Source organism: Lutjanus erythropterus, chromosome 4 (genome assembly GCF_056507025.1).
Source record: "Lutjanus erythropterus isolate fLutEry1 chromosome 4, fLutEry1.hap2, whole genome shotgun sequence".
Taxonomy (NCBI): domain Eukaryota; kingdom Metazoa; phylum Chordata; class Actinopteri; order Lutjaniformes; family Lutjanidae; genus Lutjanus; species Lutjanus erythropterus.
The window spans coordinates 9,890,260-9,911,424 of record NC_139320.1 but is presented as its reverse complement, the minus strand read 5'-3'; the positions used below and the strand labels follow the sequence as shown (position 1 = coordinate 9,911,424).

Below are 21,165 nucleotides of genomic sequence, written 5' to 3'. Positions count from 1 at the left end.
GGCACAGAGGAATATGTTTGGATAAAAGCAAAGCATTGCTGAATATTTTAATGTGTTTATTTGTTATTGATAATTACGTTTGTGGCAGCAAGTGTAAACTTTGATGTTAATGACACCATAGGATGGTTCGTTTATTACTGGTTTGTTTGCGGGTATAGCTGAGACCCTGAGCTAAAATGTAATTGCTAATTAGCTACAGGGGTCATGTATTTGTTATGTAAGGCAACACATATTAAGCATAGCTGCTCCCTCAAGTCTGACCCTAACTCCAGCCACTGCGTAATTTTGAACAAAAGGGCTGTTAGGTGGGGCTGCACAGGACAATGACTGTAGGAGGGCATGGTTACGACAGTGACCAGAGAGAGTGATCACCACTTGGCTAGTGCTCAGAGCAGCTGCTGTCAGACTCTCCACGTCCAAACACTGGAAACACAAAGAGTCTGACTGTCCCTTTGCAGTCACTTTGAAACATTCATGCCACTTTTTGAGAAAGCTCCTGGTTTGTACCTGTGTTGTAGTAAGCTACAACAGCTCAGAAAGGCTGCAGAGACTACAGAAAGGGTATTCTTTCTAGTGTCTGTGTGTTGTAGGCTAGTGGTGCTTCTAGAGCCATCAAAACTGCCAATATGAAAAACTGAGTGAGGGATAGCAAAACATAGTAAACTCCTCTGAATGATTAGCCTTCATCATATAGTTGAAAATTAGCATTGTTTCACATACTGAAGAGCAGGGGCGACCAACTCTGATTAGAGGGCAATAGCCTTATTTTTTTAATATATAAATCTCATGACAAGGAGTTGGCTCTATCTCAGCACTGGCTCAGGATCATTTTAAAGCAGTGGGTGGGGTTTTAGCCATTTCAATCTGTGATGAGTTTTTATACATTAATCGAGAAATGTCAAAATGAAAAACCATTGATTAACAGCATTGATGTATTTCATCACAGTGCAGTAATATAATTTTTAGTTTACAGCTCAAAAACATTTTTAGACGTGCAGTGCTTCCTTAAAATGAGTCAAATGCAACTGCTGGAAACTACATAGAACACACATTAAGGATTGATAAAAAACCTGGTGCAAGTCTATACTTTGTACATTTAAAATATTATATTCTTTCTCATTTTTTTTAAACAAAAGCAACTTTGATTAGTATACTCTGCATGTATACTGTATTGTACTGTACTGTACTGTCTAAAGTATAGATAGAAAATATTTTACCACTTTGGGCCAAATTCAAGGTATTCTTTGCCTAACTTAACATGCTTTTTTGTTTCAAACCAGAGTCTCTGAAAGACAATGCCCAGTTAGAGGTTCTAAACAAGCTGGGCCTGGAGGCCTTCTGGACTACACCACTGGACCCAACATCTATGTTGGACATCAGCACTTGGTCTTTGGAGAACCAAGCTCCTCTAGTGTCCAGGGATCTACCAAATGCATTCCTCCAACGCCTTTGGCTGCTTAGCCCAGATGCCCGGAGTCCTTGCTGCAAACCTCAGCCTGATGTTTTTAACAATACCGACAAACCACCCCAGGAAAAGGTCAATGGTTTTGGAGGAGAAAGCCAGTGTGACATCAACCCCCTTGATCTTGTTTCAGCTGTCTTTATGTCTGCCAACACTTTCCTTCAGCAGGAGATGACTATACGGATGGTGCAATGCCAGTTTGCTGTGCCCCTGGTCCTTCCAAACATAGATCCAGAAGAACCTAGTCACTTCCTTCTTTGGCCTTTGAGAGGTGTTGTGAGCCAGTGGAGGTCTCACTTTCCAGATGGAAACAGGAAGATCCAAGAGGGGAATTTAGCAAGTACACACATGCCAATGGTTTCTTGTGTAAAGCTTGGTCGTTGTGGTGTGTCCAAGTCTCAGGTGCTAAACAATGTTATGAATGGACTCAGATCTCCCACCGAAACATTTCTCCACAGAGGTATGGATGGCGGACAGCTGCCCCGAAGGCTGTCCAATGGCCTGGTAGAGATTGGATGGTATCAACCCTCTGGAGACACCACCAGAGATGTTTTCCCTGTCCCTCTGGTCATATCTAACCTACGTGGTGATGCCAGTGCACATGAAAAATACCTTAGCCTTCTATGTCAAGTGTCCTCAGCCGTGGTTGTTTTCTGTGGGAATCTTAGAGAGAAAGACAAACAACTTCTTGCCTCCTGCAAATATATGGCAAGCAAGCTCATACTGATTGACTTATCAGACACTGAGGCAAATGAAAACAGAGTTGTGGGGTTTGTTGATCAGAACCTTGAAGAAGACATAGGGCTTCCCAGAGGATCAGTGCTGCAAGGGAAAGCTTTGAATGAGGAGGAAGTGGCTGATAAGCTGTGTGGCACCCTTAGAGATCTTTTACCAGATAGACTGAAACTTGTTACACTTGAGGCAGCAGCAAAATTAGCAGAGGAGCAAGGCTTTCGTGTTGATGAAGGTGCAGTCCATAGAAAGGCAATGGCCACTGTGGAGGAAGTATTGAAAGGTTTAGATAAGGGTTCTGCTCAGTTTAGGGAGAAACAGCTTCCTTTGCAAGGGCATTTGTGGAGCAAACTGGCCGAAATAGACAAGAAGGAAAGAAAACAGAAGAAAGACAGAGAAGAAATGAACCCCCAACTGCAAAAAGAAAAGAAAGACATCTTGTTAGAGTTAAGCAGCTACAAAATGACCCCAGCAATGAAGCTTTTCACCAGTGCACTTTTCACAACAGATAAAGTGGAGAGAACTTGTTTCCTTACTTGGATGAAGCTGAAGCTGAAGCTGGTGCAAATGGAAAAACAAGACACTCCAAAAGATCTACTCACAAACCTGCAGACAGAAAATAGCATGCCTGAACATTCTGATGCACTTGAAAATGGAGCCGATGACAATCTAAGGGACAATGATAGTTTCTGCACAGATTCAAGCTTTGAAGAGGAACAAACTGAGGAGCAGCCTGTAAATACTGATCTGCAAGATTCTGAGCAACAATTTGAGATAGGCCAAGATTTAGAGCAAATGTCTCAGCAGTCAACAGAAAAGACCATAGATCAACAATCACAAGAAAAAGAAGATCTTGAGTCCAGTCCAGTTGATTCTGTCATAGAGCAGAAGTTATATGAGGAATCAAAAGGACAAGAGATTGAAGGTGAAGAAATTATTGAAGAACTAATTTCAGATGCAGTCTCTGAGGACCAAAACAGTCATTTGGAGTCTAGAGAAAATGAAACCTTGAGCTGCCAAGAGAAACAAGGAAATGAACCAGAGCTGACACTAGCTAATTCAGATTCAACTTCTTCTTCCCAACAGCAAATATGCCAAGATGTTTTCTTTCAACATCAGGCAGCCCCAAGTACACAGTCTCCTGAACCTGATCTACCCTCACTTGGTCTTGAGCATTTTTTGCGTGAGATAGGCTTAATTTTTGAGTTAACACACATCAGCCCTGGCAGTGGGAGCCACAATGTGTTGCGTCTCCCTAGCTTAGCAGCAGATCTTCTTCTTTACGGCGTTCCACTTGAACTAATGGATGGAGATGCCTCAAACATCCCCTTCCACTGGCTGGGCTGTGTCTTTGCAGAGCTCAAACGCCGCCTACCTCAAGGACAGTGCAGGACCCGTGTGCTGACAAACCTCGGAGTGCATTGTGCTAAGAATGCTGAGGTTCTTTCTGCATTATTTGGGGTGAAATTTCCTGAAGGAAGGAAAAGATCCACTAGAGGAGTGTACATGGTCGCCCTGTGTCTCCCCGATAACCTTAAAAAGGACATGGAATGCGATTTTCTATTTTTAACTAATGTTAAAGGTCTCTGCTCAGACAAAAACAGAAACATGCTGATCCAAGACAATGAGATGGCCACTCTTGCAACAGGACTGAGTGATGTTTTAATGCAGAACATCTCTTCACATGCAGGTACTGAGTTTGAAACTGAATTCACTGTCATAGTCAATGCCCTCCTACGCATCAAAGAATGTGGCTTCATGCCCATTTGCCAACTCATGGCCCAAGATGAAGGAATAAACAGCGTTTTACAAGCCTCACAATTAAGACGTGTATCTGATATGTTGCAGACTGAGACAGGGGATAGAGGAACTAATGATGCTGATAAGCATTATGCAAAGACCACAAGCTCTATCATCTGTGTCAAAGGACCTTGGCACAACATGTCACTCTCTGAACCAGTTGATACACAATATAGTAATACTGTGTTAAAGCTTAAGCAAAACCTGTTTGGAGCACTGAGGAAGTGTGCAGCAAAGCCTGAAGCCACAGGTCTGCCTGAATTCATGAGCCGTTTGTGTGCTGTTTGGGATGCAGTGAAAACAGAATCATTCTCCATTGGTCTACAAAATACTGACATAGCTTTAGCATTCTCTTTATTGTGCACTGAGCTCTCCCAGTGGGAGGATATTTTCCTGGAGCGCATGGAAAGCTGGCTTACAGGGGCAACAAAGAAAATCTTTGCCACAAAGGCAAAGGCTTTAGATGCTACGGTCCAAATTGGCCTTCTGAACGAGCTGAAGGATGAAGCCAGAAGGGAGGTCACAGCAGGGGTGGACAAACTCAAGTCAAAAGTAGAGGCCTATTTAATGAAAGATGACCTCAAGATGAACACATTCAAGCCAGTCCTCATGAACAATATGGATGATCTCCACAAGCGAGTAACTGAAGAGATAATACAAAGGTTGGAGGCAGGCAACGAGAGCCATTGTTCTTCAACACAGTTGCAAAAATTCAAGGCCTTACTGGAAGAAGGAAAGGAATCCAAGCTACAGGCACTGGTAGAGAAAAGCAAGTCAACCAAAGTCCTGCTTCAAGATGCAGAACTAGAGGAGGAGTTTGAGGGTATCTGGAGTAAGATGTTGTCCAACTTTGACTTCAGGCCTTCAGAAAAAGAAGACATTACTGGAAGAGTGACTGATATTCTAAAACAGAATCTTATCAGCCACGGGCTCCAGAAACACATGAAAAAACTTGAAGTCATTGGCCAGAACCACACATCTATCTTCTACGTGTATGATGAGCACTTTGGATACCGAAGTAGATTAAAGCACATGTTTGAAGACAACAACAGACTACAGAGGTTAGAAGCTCAAAAGGTTGCAAGCAATATCATAGAAGAAAGCAATCAGTTTGTAGCAGATAAATGTAGCTCACCAGCAGATTTCTCTGACAGCTACATCACAGAACTGTTGGAAAATGTTGAAAAAGCTTTGAAAGCAAAATCTATGGAAATAAAAACGGCTTTTGAAGTTGATCTGAAGGTTTATCTCTGTGGGTCTGCATGCCAAGATTTCCAAAAACTACATGACCGCTTTGCCAAGGACAAAGAGCTTTTGGCATGTATTTCTGCAGCCAAGGGTAAGTACTTGGCAGAGTTTATCTATCAGTACAGGAAAAGAGATCAGTGTCAGAGGATAGCTCAAGCATTCACCTCCATGGTACTGAAACCTACAGTGTTGGACTACATCTATAGACCACTGGGGATGCATATTGTAGAAGAGATCCGAGATAAAGCCCCGCAGTATCAGTCCAGTCGTGCCTTCCACCAAAGCTTGCTGGAAGAACTGATAAAGGAGGACAGCTTTGAGAGCTTCCTCGAATATCTGCATTCCTATGACAACTTCAGACTAAAAAAAGTCGAGGAGACAGTGGTGACTCACCTCTCTGAATCAACCAACTTGAATAAATGGAGGCAACAGAGACTTGGAGAAATTGTAGGAAAGATTGCAGCAGCAGTCAGCAACACAGCAGAAGGTACCAATGGAGTGCTAAGTGATACAAAGCCGCTGCTGGAGAGAGTGTGCCTCATTTTAGAGAAAGATGGAGATGTGGATGTCACCAGGGCCCCTCTGAATGGACCTCTCTTCAGTATCACCACACAATGGGATCGCTTTGTTACATGTCTAATGGAGTTGCTGGCTGTAATGCGTTTGGACCTGGCCCAGGAGTTCACCCAAAATGTTGATATCACCCAGTTTCTTCAGTGCCTTCCAGTTCAGCCTCATGATTTCCTCTTCAACAGAGTGCGAGGCTGTGACAAGCAATGTCCTCTCTGCAGAGCCCCCTGTGAGCTGGAGGAGGTGGGGCATGAGGTTCACAGGGCTCTACTCCACAGGCCCAATGGCATGCTGCCCCATAACTCCTCTCCTTTGCAAAGAATGACCGAGGACAACTATAGCCAGAGCCAGGACACAGATGACATGTCAGTTGCTTGCAGAGACCCTCATTCCCTCTACCCAGACTGGAGCATCTCTCCTGAGCACGCAAACAGCCAGATGCTCAGTACTTACTGGAGGTACTGTATGCTTTATTATAGCTTAAATATAATTATCATAATACTTGTATTGCATAAGCTGTATTTTATGCACCAATACATAGGTCCTGTATTGAGCTAAATATTCCTTAATCTACAGGTATGTGTTAGTGAGGTTCAGTGAGAGGTTTGCAAACAAATACAACCAGGCACCGGCAGAGATCCCTGACGAGTGGAAGAAGATCACCGAGGAGGAGGCATTGAACAGCCTGAAAGAGACCTTCCTCTCTGGACAGTGCTGATAAACGGACGGCCCTCTGCTGACTGCTCTCATCAGAATAGATGTGATATTTTACCTTATTGTTCAAGTTTAGGTTTTATCTGTTTTAGGAGTCATCAAGGCTGTTGATGTTGATAATAATGGTAACAAAATGGACCATTCATTCAAAACACTAATAATGATAATAATGATAAGATTTGTTTTTGCTACTTGCATTTTCTTTTTATTTACTTGATAAGACAATGTACTTTATGTAAAATATGCCTTTAAAATATATTGCAAATGTTGACTCCTTATTATCTCCCTTTTATTATTTCCATCTCCTTCACTGCTAACTAGTCGAACAAAACAGTGTCAAACATTGTAAGTTACCCTCAAAACTCACCACCGATAAAAATTTTATTGTTTGAAAAGGAATACGATTGTATCGGGAATTAGAAAAGAGCAGATGTATGAATATTTCAGAATCAATACATCAAATGTCTTGTCTCTTCTTTTTCTCACTATATATCCAGCAGTGGTTTACACTATGTCAGATCTATTTGTTTTTGTGTTTTTAATTGACTAACTGGAGTATGTAACTGTTTACCTTTTTATTTTTTACACAGACATACAGGTAATGATGCTGCCACATTTACCTATAAAGATATTACAATATTTAAGTGAAACATAAAGTGTAAGAACTTCATTGAAAGTATTAAAATGATAAAGAACATAAAATTACTTTGCAAAGTATTTATTGCCTCTTTGCTTGCAATTTGCTCCACATTTCATACAACAGTGGATTATGACAAGATTAAGGTCTTCTGCAGATTTTTTTTTTCTTTTTTACAATAATGCATATAGATTTATATAAGATAAATCATTGACAACATTGGATCATGTGCATCCCACAACACTGAAACAACATTGCCATTAAACTGTTTTATCTTGTACGATGGTAGCATGAAAAAAGTTTTACAAACGTAATATGTCTGCATCATTTTTTTCACATCAGCACATTTGCCATGATGAAGATGACACATAACTCTTTGTCTATGAGCACAGACAGGACATACAGTAATAATCTGCTTCATCAACTTGCCCTTCTTATTGTTGCAGATACACACTTTATTCACTCAACATCAGTCGAATAAAGGAGGAGAATTGATGTAGAGCAGAAAGTCAAATGGTGAAATCCACAAGAGGGCAATGTGGGATGGAGGAATCCCTGATAGCTCAACGCTGAGATGTAAGAACAGGGTTTATTGTGTTTTTTATAACCACATACAAAACCTGAGCTGATACCTTACTATCAACTGTACCAGTCCATTCATATATTCATCTGACCATTTATTCTACTTCAACGGGGCATTTTATTCAATGATTGTTTAACATTACTAACTATTTGATCAGTCATTGTGTGCAACAGCAAAACACAAGTATATTATTCATTGTTAAAAACTGCCCTTTTGGAAGATTTAACATTTATATTGGCACTGACAGTGACTTACAATAACTGGACAGATCCCTTCAGACAGGTCACAGTCTGACAGCATAGGTCACCTCTGGTCTGCTTGGATTCTGTACAGCCATGTGACCACAAGGATCTCAGGCTTTATGTGAAGGCTTGTGAGGGTTTAAAAGCTCAATAGCAGGTGCCAGGCTCAGAGCCAGGTGATGAAGTGCTTTAAAATAAAATAAAAAGTTTTCTTAAATGTACAGGATGTGGTTCTCATTCCATATTTTGGTGGTGTAAAAAATCTTTGAAAAAGTCTCTGCACACCTGAATATGTGACAGGCACATTTGAGAAAGGTGCAAGTGGACAACAGAGAGTAAAACTCCTGCACCCTATCTTGCTTACTGCTGGCAGAAAGCAGTAGCAAGCGAGACAGCGTGCAGGATTTTTTCTCTTTGTTTTCAAAGTGGTGTAAAGACTGCAGTGTTTCATTATGCACCCTCCTCCACTACTCTTCAACACTTTGTAATAAGGGGAACTGTATTTCATGCAAAAGGTCAAATGATGTAAAGTCAAGTAGAGTTTATTCATACAGAGTATAAAGTTCAATCTATTTTCTTATCTCCACTTCTTTTATGTAAAATAGCTTCATCATTAATGGAAAATATGCAGTATACAATTTGAGAGGGTATGAGGGTGGGTACTGTGCCTGTTGTTAGCAAAATGACAACAACACATCCCCTTTGTGAATTTGCCATCCTCCCTCTGCATCTCCTAGTACCAGAGAGAGTGCAGGGGCAGAGGGGGTGTTTAGTTGAATATGTTCGTCTAGTCTGCCTGACTCATTGATCCTTTATCTGACTGAAGTTTGCTCAGATGGCCCTGATCATGGCTCTGAAATATCAGTAGGCTAACTGTGCTTTGTATCAATAACTGCATGGCACTGTAGTAGCAGACAGACGCTCTTCAGGCAGCTTCATCTAAGATCTATAATATTCTCTAAAACAGATATTATAAATATTCAATTCTACTATATTGGAGCTGATAAACTTCATAGAATAGTGTCACTGCTGCCTGTAATATTTCTAAAATATTCCAATAATATTTCTATGATCAATAAGTAGTATCTGTGTAACTGTAAATACACCCTCAGACCCATGGGGGTTAGGAATAAAAGGAACCCCTCCCACTGGACCATCCATCTGTTAAAATTAACAAACCACCTACTGATTATATGACTCTAAGCACAACTGTTATTTTGATCATTCCCTGATCCTGCTGCTAATTTCTAGTCTGCTCCCCTCCTCAATAGCAGAGGTGCATGGAGATGTCATTATTCATATCTGTTAAATCAACAAAATTATCCGTCTATGTATCTGTATTTGAATGGAAGACCAGAAGTGGGTGTGGTCTGTGCAGGAAGTCATGTTAAAATGGGCAAACGTCTTATTTTACTATACTAATATTTATTGGCAATGCAATTGTTACAAAACATTGAAGTGATTTAATATTGGCATCTTCATATTGTACTGTCTCTTTTCATTTTTAACTTAACTAAGTTTCATGAACTGGTTGAAGCCCACCACCACCTCCCCAGGTGATACCGAAAAACCAGAAACTGAAAACAAAGTTTTATTGTTAAATTGAAAGATTGTATTTTGAATTGGAAATACAAAGGCTACATAAAAGTATATAAAATATCCTTCAGTTGAAATCAGTGATTTGGGTAGATGCAACCTTTTTTGATTATGCCAAGGTAATCATGGAGATGACTTTTTCTAATGAGCAACTTCAGATAGAAGAAACATCTGTTTCCACTGCAATATTTTGTGCTTTCCTCAATGATGTATTTAGATTTGGGTGCATCCTTACTGAATAGCAGGATTATCATCACAATATTATTATTAACATGATCATTATTATATAGATATGAAAACACAAGATCTGTATACTTAAATACTTTATATAGTCTTGTGTAAACACACACATATACCACACACACCCATATAAAATCAAAATATCCCATCAGTGACCCCCAGTTCTTAATTAAATGAAATCAGCAAATGATTTCTCCACAGACCTGCCTCTGAGTGGCTGTTCTTTCCACATCACACAAGACATCATTATCTAAACTCTTTTTCCAGGCAAATTATTTGTGAGACAAACTGGGACATCCAACTTCGATCACATTTTTGGTTCATTTTTTCCAGCCAATAACCTCCAGTTGTGTCTGTTTTGATGATTGATCACAGTATGGTCCAATCTGCTTTGCAGCCAGATGGAGAAAACAAACAGCAGCACGCCACAAGCAGCAGATTTATAGACCAGCTGGATAAATTTATTCTATCATACCTGTGGATGGATTAAGTCCACTGCTCTGTATGTATTCTAGACAAACGACAAAGGAGGAGGCCAAATAAATGAATAAAAAACTAGGATTTCATTTTTCTGATATTGGTACGTCATATCTATTATGTCTATAAGGATAAAGCAACAAATGTACAAACTAGGTGTGGTATTCAGTGCTAGTTACATAATTTTGCACAAGAAAAGCTTAGAGTTTCTCTTCCAGGCTTCATCAAGGAGAGATAATTTGAATTAGTTCCTTCATGTGGCATTAGAAGAGGCAAGAAAATGGAAACACTGCATCTCTCTTCTTCAGAGGGTGAGCTTGACCCTCCTGACAAAGCTGATGGTTTGATATCGAAAGCTCCATGTCCCAATTTTCTTTAACACATTTATTGTTTCTTAGAAAGCTAAAAACTCTGAAATTTGCTTGTAACAAACACATTTTTTCCATTACTTAAATATAGGGGATTATGTTAAGAGGGTCACTACATTGTTCTCATTTCAAAGTTATTGTGGCATAGAGAAAAAGCTTTTCTTATTACATGTGGGTAAATTTATAAGTTTTTTTCACAATATGCTAAAAGGTCATGGTACTACAGTCACCACTCACTCAAAGGAAACATGGGAAAAGGAACTTGATGTAGATACTAAAGCTGACCAATGGGATGATGCCTAGAAAAGAGTGATGACCCTAAGTATCTGAGCCCATATATCCCGTTCCCCAGCCATACTTTTAATGTGTGTCTTAAATGCAAAATAGAGACGGCTATTCATGCACTGCCTGTGGTCTTCCCTCTTTCCTTGCATAGCCTAGATGTTGTCATCAGCAAAGTTGGACAGATGACGACTCATAAACAGTGCACTTTGGCAGTAGTTTGACCTTGAAAATTAGAAAATAACATCACTGTGATCTTAACAGCTTCAAATGGGTCGTCATACAAATGATATTTTTTCCAACAATGTTTAACATCATCATTTTTGAGTGTTTTCTTAGACTAGTCACCTAGCCTAAACTAAAGTTTAAGTTTAGTAGACAGAGAAATAAAGTGCCAGGAAGATCCCTAACCACTGCTGATAAGTTATTATTTTGACTTGCTGACTGCAAAATTTTTCAGACACAAATCTTTGCGAGTGAGGCTGAAGAAGAAGGAGTACATGTCAGCCAGATAAATATAAAGTTAATACTGTAATTTTCTGGAAGTTGACTCATCTTGCTATTTTATTGACTCCCACACACACAGACAAACAGTACAGTGCACTGTTGACACATCTACACATAAGTGCACGCACACAAAATACATAGAAACATACATAATGGAGGTGACACAGAGTTTACACCATGGACCCCAAAGGAACTTATCTTTATTTACTCGGTTTGTAGTCTGCATTGACATACACTGAGAAAGAATCATTTAATGAATGAAGACAAGAGAGATTCTCATAGATGCACAACTTGCATTTATGTTTTTCTGTATTTGAATAACACAATTTACTAATGATTAAAGGTTATAACTGTAGATCTTTTTATGAACTACGTTATCTATAATATATAGTTCTGATGAGCCTGTATAATTTAAAAATCCATGTGCTTCCTCTAAAGTTCTTGCTTGTGATTGAAATTGGATCTGTGCTGCCCATGTGTTAATACAATGCAGCTCTAAACTCTGAAGCACTACAGTCTGTCACTCTGACATCTCAAATGGGTTCAAAAGCACTGTCAATATCAGACCCCATTTCTTTGAAGGTGTTCTGAGCTTTGGCAGATTTTCACCCCGGACTCTGTCACAAATAGCCACGCAACAACTGTCACCACATGCAGCCTGTGATACACAGCTTTAACCTTTTCAGTCTGGTGAGTGGAGTGAAAAGACTGACTGATTATACAACAGCGTCTACCAACCTGAGAACTGAAAAATGGAAGTACCTGCCAGGAGATTTTCCATCCAAACTGAAATGGATGGGAACCAGTAACTGCCTGAAAGGTAAAGGTAAATCATTCAAAAGCACATCTTCTGTAAAGAACACAGTTTGAATAGAAAAGGTGCAGAATATATAGAAAGACTTGCATGATTTCAAAGTAATACAGTGCAACAGATCAAATAAGAAATGAATTAATAGTGCAGCTTGTGGCAGTGTGAGTCATCAACCTATGGGGAATTCTGGTGAGTGAGCAGTGTTTCCTGAAATACATAAAGATCAAGTCTTTACAGAGCTCCATGCATTTCAGCTATGATATAGTCTACATGTCAAAAATTAACAATATACATTTATTTATATTATACTGATTAAAAATGTGTTCCATTTAGTGTAGCAGATCTCTTCCCCTGATCCTGAATTGTAAACTCATTACACTCCATTTCCATCTTCAGATTGACTCCACTCTAACTGATGGGAGGGGGGATTTGATTTTCCTAAACCAATCACCAGAGAACAACATGTACACCTGAATCTAACATAATTTTGAGGCAACACCATTGACATATATAGAAATGGACAACATGAAAGCTTCCCAAAAGTGAAGCGAAAGCATCTTGATTGTCCCCTGGTGGCTGGTTGCAGTATAGGTTAGAAATCCTGCAGTGTGCATGGATAGGACATGGGCCGAAAAAAAAAATCACGTCAAATAAATGGTGTCGTTTTTTGTAGTTCTTATCACACTGATGTGTGCTCAAGTTCATTTTTCTTATCAGTTTGGTTTTAATTCATTATTTGATACTATAGAAAGGGGTGCGATTGACAGCATCCAGCTGTATGGGCGGGGACTCAAGAGCACAGTTCCAATCACTTCTGTACCGATTCCACTGGTCACCAGCACATGGTGGCAGTACTTATATCCTGGATGTTTTGGCTCTCATTTTTGAACAGAAGGAGGAATTTGAGACCATCTTTATTCATGCCAATGTTGGACACTGGTTTGTTACCACGCCAGCGTACTTTGTTTTTGCCCCTGCAGTCTTTGGTTTTGTGAGACAGTGAGTGTATGAGAGATGATTACATTACTGTCTTCCACTGCTCTTTATAGCTGCATGAGTAAGAGGAAACTGTACAGTCCCATGCTTCCTTTAAAAAAAAACACACTAGTGTTGAAATAGTCATCTGTTTGCACCATTAAAGGCTGTATATTCAGTGTGCTCCAGTCCCTTTTGTTCCCTAAATGGGTGGTTATGCTCCTTTAGTCAGTCAAGTGTGTAGATAATGTGTGTAGTGAAAAGAAATGAGAGGTCCCTTTAATATTACTACGTTGTCTTCATGTATTCTTCACAGCTGAGTTTGTCCATACTTTGAAAAGCTAACAAGTTAGCAGCTGAGAGTTCATCTAAAGACAATTAAAATAAAACTGGAGATCTGTGGAGATCAGATGATTGATAGCGTTTCTTTTGATCGTGGGCTGACATGAGGTTAGCTCATAGCTGCTAATTAGCTTGTTCTGCTGTTGCATAAACATATTACCTAAACAGGGGCTTTTTATTTCTTTACTGTGGCTGCAAACACGACACATAGCCTTTCAGTAGCTACTATGCTACATACTGAGCTGATCTATGCACTTCATTTCTTTGGTCAACTTAAAACAGCCATGATATCAGCATCTATCTTGTCTATAGCAGTCACCATGACGATGTTATTACTCGTCCTTGGTTCCAGCTGTGACATATATAGAAATGGACAAAATGACAGCTCCCTAAAAGTGAAGCCAAAGCATCTTGATAGCCCCTTGGTGGCTGGCTGGAGTATAGGTCATATATCCTACCTCCCTAGTGTGAATAGATAGGAGATGGGCCAAACTAAAACATCAAAGTGCATGACAAACAATTATTTTGCAAAGATGGTTTATGTCATTTACACTGATGTTTGGCCAATTGTTCATTTTTCTGATCATTTTGGTTTGTATTAGCTATTTAATGCTGCAAAAAGGGTGTTTTACATCATGATTGACAGCAGTTGGCTGTGTGGGCAGGGACTCAAAAGTGCAGCTCCAATGCTGGTCACTACTGTGAAGACTCTGGCTCCAAATGATGTCACCAGCAGGGATATTTTGGCTTGGAGGAAGCAGAGCTGCAGATTTGCATAATCCCGCCCCCGCCGTCAACGGTACCAACATGTGTATATAAGTTGTGTGTTGTGTTTGCTGCCACAAAAACAAATAAAAAGTTTCTGTAATGATCTCATGTATTCTTCATAGCAGAGTTGCTCCAGACTGTGAAAAGCAAAGCCAGAGCCAGTCAGAGCTGGAACCCACACATAAAATAACAAACAGTGGTCACAGGCCGACATGAGGTTAGCTTGTAGCTGCAAATCAGCCAGCTCTGTTGTTGCATGAACACGTTACATAAACAGGGACTATTTATTTCTTTTCTGTGGCAACAAATACAGCCCACAGCCTTTCCATAAGTGAGCTTATCCGCACATTTCTTTTCTTTAGTAAACTTAAAACAGTCTTAATAGCAGCGCCTATCTTGTCTGTATCAGTCATCGATGTTATTAATCTTCGTTGGTTCCAGTGCACTGCTTGACCACCCTTGACAACAGCTAGAAAATGGAACAAACTGATCCTGTGGTGCTGATTAGCTAATTATTAGTCCCACTGTGATGCTCATCGGTCATTCATTGTCAATCAAGAAACCACTGTTACATGTCACAATGCCGATGACCAGAGAATCAGTCGACACAGTGGAGTAGGAAGATTTGACAGTATGGACCCAGCCAACAATAGCTGTAGCTATAAACAGCACACTGTTTGACCTAAATGGAATGCAACCTTAATTAGTATCATTGCCATTACCTGTCATGTCAAAGTGGTTGTTTTGAAAAAAAAAAAAACATTTTACACAATTTCTATCAGTCAGAGATTTGCAAAGTCAGGAAAGTGCTAACATGCCTACAATGTTAGATTATTTAAACTGAAAGATTTCAGAGAAAACAAAGTCCCTGCCTTATGCCAGTGTTTCACAAGGCAGTATCAGCCCCTTTCAGCACAGCTCATATATAATAAGGCATTTATTTTAGCTGAGGCCATGTGTCCTGTAAATCAGAGATCATCCAGTCAGCTGCTGCCATGGCAGACAAATATAAACAGCTGCAAATAGTGCCTGAACTAACAGATGCATTTGACACAATAGTTCTCAAACACTCTCCAGCTATGTCCTGCTCTATTTTGTCTGGCAGGTCACCACTCATTATGTCTCCAGCTGGCTCAGGCACCCACTTGGAGCAGCAGGCAGGCAACAGCATTAATTTATAGTCCATAGCTATCAGTAGACATAATGAGGGGCAAACATTCCCATTTGGCCCAGACAAACAACACTGGGGCACATGTGGAGTTAGCCTATTTAAAAGGCTATTTATTTAAAAAAAACAAAATGGCTGTCAATTATTCAAGGTTATTTTTGTCACAGTCAGAGAAATGTGTGTGTCACTGAAACTTGAGCATAGAGGAAATTCTTATGTAATTAAAATCTTACAATAATTCTACGAAACTGGCATTTGAGGAACTGTCTGCTGCTTTTGAAATATTTACAAAATTTCATGGGGGAACTACTGAAAGTGTGTCTGCTAGGGACAGGGTAGCCAGGTCTGTGGGGGGTTTTTGGGCTACTTTTGAAGTATTGCCACTGAATATTAAGCACACATATGACATCAAATTACATTATCATAATATCTATAAATACACATCCATATCTGAAATGAAATAATGTATTTATACTACCAAAGTGACTCCAGATCAACATGTACACACAGATCAAATCACACGCATGCTCACATGAACACACACAAATACAATGTGCCTATGCTCTCCAACTGCTGGCGCTGGTGTTATTGCCCTTTGTGCTGGTTGTGGGCTGGTTTCGATCTGCAATTGTACTGGTTTGTCACACAAACCTGGCAGCCCTGGTTAGGAATGTCACAAGAACCGATATAGTCCAAGGGCCAAGCCAGACTTTGGGACCATCTTACCGGTCAATTGCTTGGGCACGGCGTGTCTGCACTACGGTTTTGATCCATCGTTCACACATATGCATCCCTCTGCCAGCAATATGACTGTAACTCATAGACTTGAGGATACTGATATAAGGATTTTAGGCATTGTTTTAGGCAAGGTACTGGAACAACAATAGTTAATGCTAAAGGAAGAAGAAGAACTCTACGGGCACAGAAGAACAACTACAACATGATGAACATGGCAACAAGTGGAGCTGCACTGACAGCTCCGCCTCAACTAACTGATAAAAGAAAAACTATTGTGTATGGAAATACTTTGCATTCAGGGCAATTCATCAGGGATTAATAATAAATGTGCAAAAAACAGTATACAAATGGTGCCATTGAATTCTACAAAGGACGTTTCACTTCCTGCTAACACTACATTAACAAACCAAATATTAACAATGTTATCCTAAATAAACAGTATTCGGCTAATGTAATGTAACCATAGCTCATAGTAGTGGGCTACCATCCTGACCCCTCATTAGAGCTGCAATAATTAGTTGACTGATCAAATTATTTAAATTAATCACTAACTATTTTTACAATAAATCGAGTCATTATTTAAAGGAGAAATCTGTAATATATATATACTGCAAGAAATCATGAAATGACTATGATATGTCATTAGAGATCAAGGAAACATCAAGCTGAAACTCAACTGAATTCAAAGTCCAGTGTGTGTATGTTCAGAGCAGTGGGCTTTTGTTTGTAGGATAATGGGCTGAACTTGACATTGACAGACACTTAACAGTTATAAGTAACTGGTCAACTTACGGTGGACCTGCGTTCCTGCTGTGTTCCTGCAGCCTGCAGAGCTTTCTCTGAGTCTGGGGAGGAGAAGGAAAACCATAGATTGTATATTAAATAGGATTTCAACCTATTTAATATGTAGTCTATGGCTCCAGCTTGCTATCTGAACTGCTGTACTAATTTTTGTATGCACTTTCTATGTATTGCTTACACTTGCAAGGCAGCTGTATTCACAAGGTCATGAGTTCACATGAGAATCTATCTTATCAGGCTTCAAGTTATCCCTTTGAGTCCACACCAAAAGAACCAGTAACACCAGCTACTGGCATAGTTTTAGGTCTGACAACTGACAGTGACTTGCATCAGGCTTAGTAATTATCACTCCAAGTTTTTTTTCCTAAAAGCTCAGGAGAGTTTTTATTTCAGAGAAAAATAACAATATCTAAATTTTATTTTATTTTATTTTTATTTTTTTTTTACTGTGGTATTGAACTTGGTACCGAGAATCATTTAATTTAACTGATATTGGTATGGACTACTAAATGTCTGGTGTTGTGACATCCCTAGTGTCTGCTATCTAAACTGAACACACAGTTCATGTTGTATAGAGCTAAACAGCTTTTCTTCACTCTCTCTGCTCTGCTGCAAAATCTGCTGCCATGCTAACCACAGGCCACAAAAGTCAAGCTGTAAATGAAGCAGTTATTTTGAGGGGGAAAAAAAACATTATGGGTGTGAAAATGTCTTTGAGACTGTAAGTAAGTACAGGCAAGCTATGGATTTTCACATCAGTGGGTTTAATGATGACTGTGGCATCCAAGCATGAAATTAAGATGACTTATTTGTTCTTTCTCTCTTCTGACAAACACACTCACACACTTTATTTCTTAGTTGTGAAAATCTTTATTGTGTCATTATTTTCTATCAAGTCTCCTGAATAATTATCCTGTCTTTTTGTCACTTAGTCACTAAGTGCTGCATCTGTTTCATTCATGCTTTTTGTTAAAATCAATAGAATAATCCTCTATTTCTATTATACACTAAGAGCACCATCCGTCTGCTTTCACTTTAACCGCTAATCCTCTTAACGTGGTTACCTCAGTTCTTTCTGTCTGCTTCATCGCCACCCTCGCCTCCATCTCCACAGCATTCCCTTCCTGCAGGGTGGCTTGTGTACATACAGACATATGGAGGTCAGAGACGAGATGGGGTGTGAAGTCAAGCTAATCTGCCATGACTGTTTGTTACTAAAGGTGTCCTTAAGGGGCTCTGATTCAAACTCAGGCAGACTGTGACATTTAGCGAAGCAGACATGCTGTGCTGCTGCACCCTCAAAACATCAGAGATCAGTGGTAATCAAAATCACTGTGAAACAACCTGGTTTTGTAAAGTAACTGTTAAAAGTAGCTTCTGTCTTACAAGTGCAACAATCACTCTTACTCTCATCTACTACTGCAATGCAGTAGTAGATGAGAAATGAAAAAAATAGCTAAAATTTATGGCAGATAGAACTTTTTTCCCTTCTTTTTTTACCTCATTAATCATCTCAGAACCCCTCAGGTTGGGTCCCTTAGGACTGGTGCTTGATGTGTGTGTGTGTGTCTGAACCTACTTGACGGGACAGGAGAGTGAGCGGACGAGAGGAGGACTTGAGCTCCTCAGCAGCTGCTTATCAGCAGGGTTGGGAGGGTCACTTTAAAAATGAATTCCAATACAATTACTCATTACCTGTCAGTAATGTAATGCAAATATTACAGTATTAAAGTAATGTAACTTGCCTACTTTCCGATACTTTTGGATTACCTCAGTATAAAATGTTTGGCCTAATATAGTGTTTTTAGCAACTTATGATTATTTTCATCATTGATTAATCAATCAGTTATTTTCTCAACTAATTGGTTAGTTGTCTGGCTCGTGAAATGGGGAACAATGTTGATCAAAGTCCAAGGTGATGTCCTCAAATGTCTCAAAGGTATTAAGTTTTCTGTCAGAGAGGAGTAAAGAAAAACAGAAAATATTCACATTTAAGAAGAAATCAGAGTTTTGACTAATTTTTACTAGAAAATTACTCAAAATTATTAAATTATCAAAATATAGATGCAGATTGATTTAACAGTTGATTAATAGTAGATTAATTGTCACAGCTCTAAGTATTTTATGTTTGTTGTTAGATTTATTAGTTTGTCCAGCTGTCCCTTTCTTTGTTGTCCGAAATTGATTGATTGATTGATTGATTGATTGATTGATTGATTGATTGATTGATTGATTGATTGATTGATTGATTGATTTTAATAAATGTATCTGCAATCTGATTACATCTTTTTTTTATCTGTAACCCTAATGGAATACAGTTAATTTTTATTTTTTTCAGTATCCAGATTATATAACCCTGTTACATATAACAAGTTATCCCCCAAGCTTGCCTTTCAGTCAGGGCTCTGTACAGTTTCCTTTACAGCTGTCCTTTTTTTAAAAAAACTCTCTCTCTCTCTCTGTGTGTGTGTGTGTGTGTGTGTGGGTGGGTGTGCATGGGTGTGTGTGTGTGTGTGGGGGGGGGGTGCGTGGGTGTGTGGAAAAGTTGTCACTGTGCAGTACATTGAATGAATGATTCACTGAACAGGAAGTGATTTAGTTCAGTTTGTTCACTTTCAAGTGTCATTCTTTCGAACAAAACATTTGCTAAGGACACAACACTAATTGTTTCTCTGTCCACCTGATAAAATACTTGAAATACTTTGTTATGTAAAGACCATGTTTGGGGTTTAAAGAAGTACATTATATTACGTGTGTCATATGGTGTAAATTAAACAGTTCCCAAGAGAAAAGATATGACACAAGTCATGTGATGCATGCAATGTTATGTTACAATATAACTTTAGAAAACATCTTGGTTTCCTGAGTGAAAGTCCTGTGTTTGAGCCATCCATCTACCCCAGCTCCTCCAAACATGGATGAGGTTTATATTGATACCATTAATGTGTGGTGCACTAAACAGTACCTTGTGCGTCTATGTAAGTCACAGAGCAGCATGACAAAACGTCAGTGTTCGAGGACTCGGGAATGAGAATGGCTAACTGCGTCTGTCTGTCGTTTGGTGCTGAGCAGGTAGTGTACAATGTATTTTTGAAGTCTTGTCATTGAAATTAGCTGCCTGTTGTGGCCAAAAACAACACAAGAGTGGTGAGAGTGAACCAAAACAATACAGAGGCAGACAGACAGCCAAACAATGAGCTGAAACTCTTAAGTTTCATAAAGCCAAGCGCTGCAGATTCAGGTGATAATTTGTTTTGAGCCACCCCTTTCACACCGTCATTTCATACATTCTCACAATAAAAATCAATTTGGCCACTTTACAGTGAGTCAAAGATAAGAAAACTTCCACCATCTCTGTAGGTGTAAATGAATTTGAAAAAGATTGGTACATTGATGAGCAGTGGTTGATAGCTGCTATGCGTGTTTGTTCTGCTTTTTATTTCATCTACAGCACCAGTGCAAACCCACTTTTCTACAGAGCTTTGAAGTTGCGGTTACACATATTTATAATTATATCCCGAAGATAAAAAATCATTATAAAAATGGTTTCCGTTCACTGTGTACCATACACACAAAGACATTTATGCACACACTCAACTAATTAATATGCTTCTACATAAAAGACACAGTAATTTCACTGACAAGTTAATTACACAGATAGCTGTGACACACACTGATAACAAGGTTAAATAAAAGTAGACTTATAGCTCAGTGTCATTGCTAAAAGCCTGCTCATATGTCAGCAGAGAACAGAAGCAAAAGTGATTATTATTCAGTCCAAGGGTTAGACATTAGTTTAGAACAATGCATAAATACATATATTGAATATGTAATATTTACATTATAGTTGGTTGAAGGATAAATTTAATGTACTTTTAATGTTATGTTTATTTTCACCATTCATCTTTAAGACCTGCAGCTGAAAATCTCCTGAATGTCTTTGCCTTTTCAGTCCCCTTTTCTGTGAAAGCTTTCTACAGTAGGGTGACAAACCAATCAAACATTCAGCTTTCTTCCAGAGTCCTACAAAAGGACAAGCCATGCAGAATTTCTCTGACTGTAACAATCCATATCTGCTACTTTGCCCTGTCTTTGTCTTTTTAC

At 39.3% G+C, this 21,165-nt stretch overlaps 1 protein-coding gene across 1 annotated transcript; it reads left to right on the top strand.

The window, feature by feature from the left end:
• The first annotated feature begins 1,258 nt into the window (after positions 1-1,258).
• On the top strand, positions 1,259-6,740 carry gvin1l2 (GTPase, very large interferon inducible 1-like 2). Its single transcript, XM_084716269.1, has 2 exons — positions 1,259-6,270; positions 6,389-6,740. Exons 1-2 carry the CDS (start codon positions 1,259-1,261, stop codon positions 6,528-6,530), a joined length of 5,154 nt encoding a protein of 1,717 aa, XP_084572395.1. The 3' UTR covers positions 6,531-6,740.
• Positions 6,741-21,165: the final 14,425 nt, after the last annotated feature.

Bases quoted from the DNA above. Each gene is read 5' to 3' on its own strand.
- gvin1l2 (XM_084716269.1), top strand. From the start codon at position 1,259: ATGCTTTTTTGTTTCAAACCAGAGTCTCTGAAAGACAATGCCCAGTTA. The intron at 6,271-6,388 runs GTACTGTATGCT...CTTAATCTACAG, and splicing joins ATGCTCAGTACTTACTGGAG to GTATGTGTTAGTGAGGTTCA.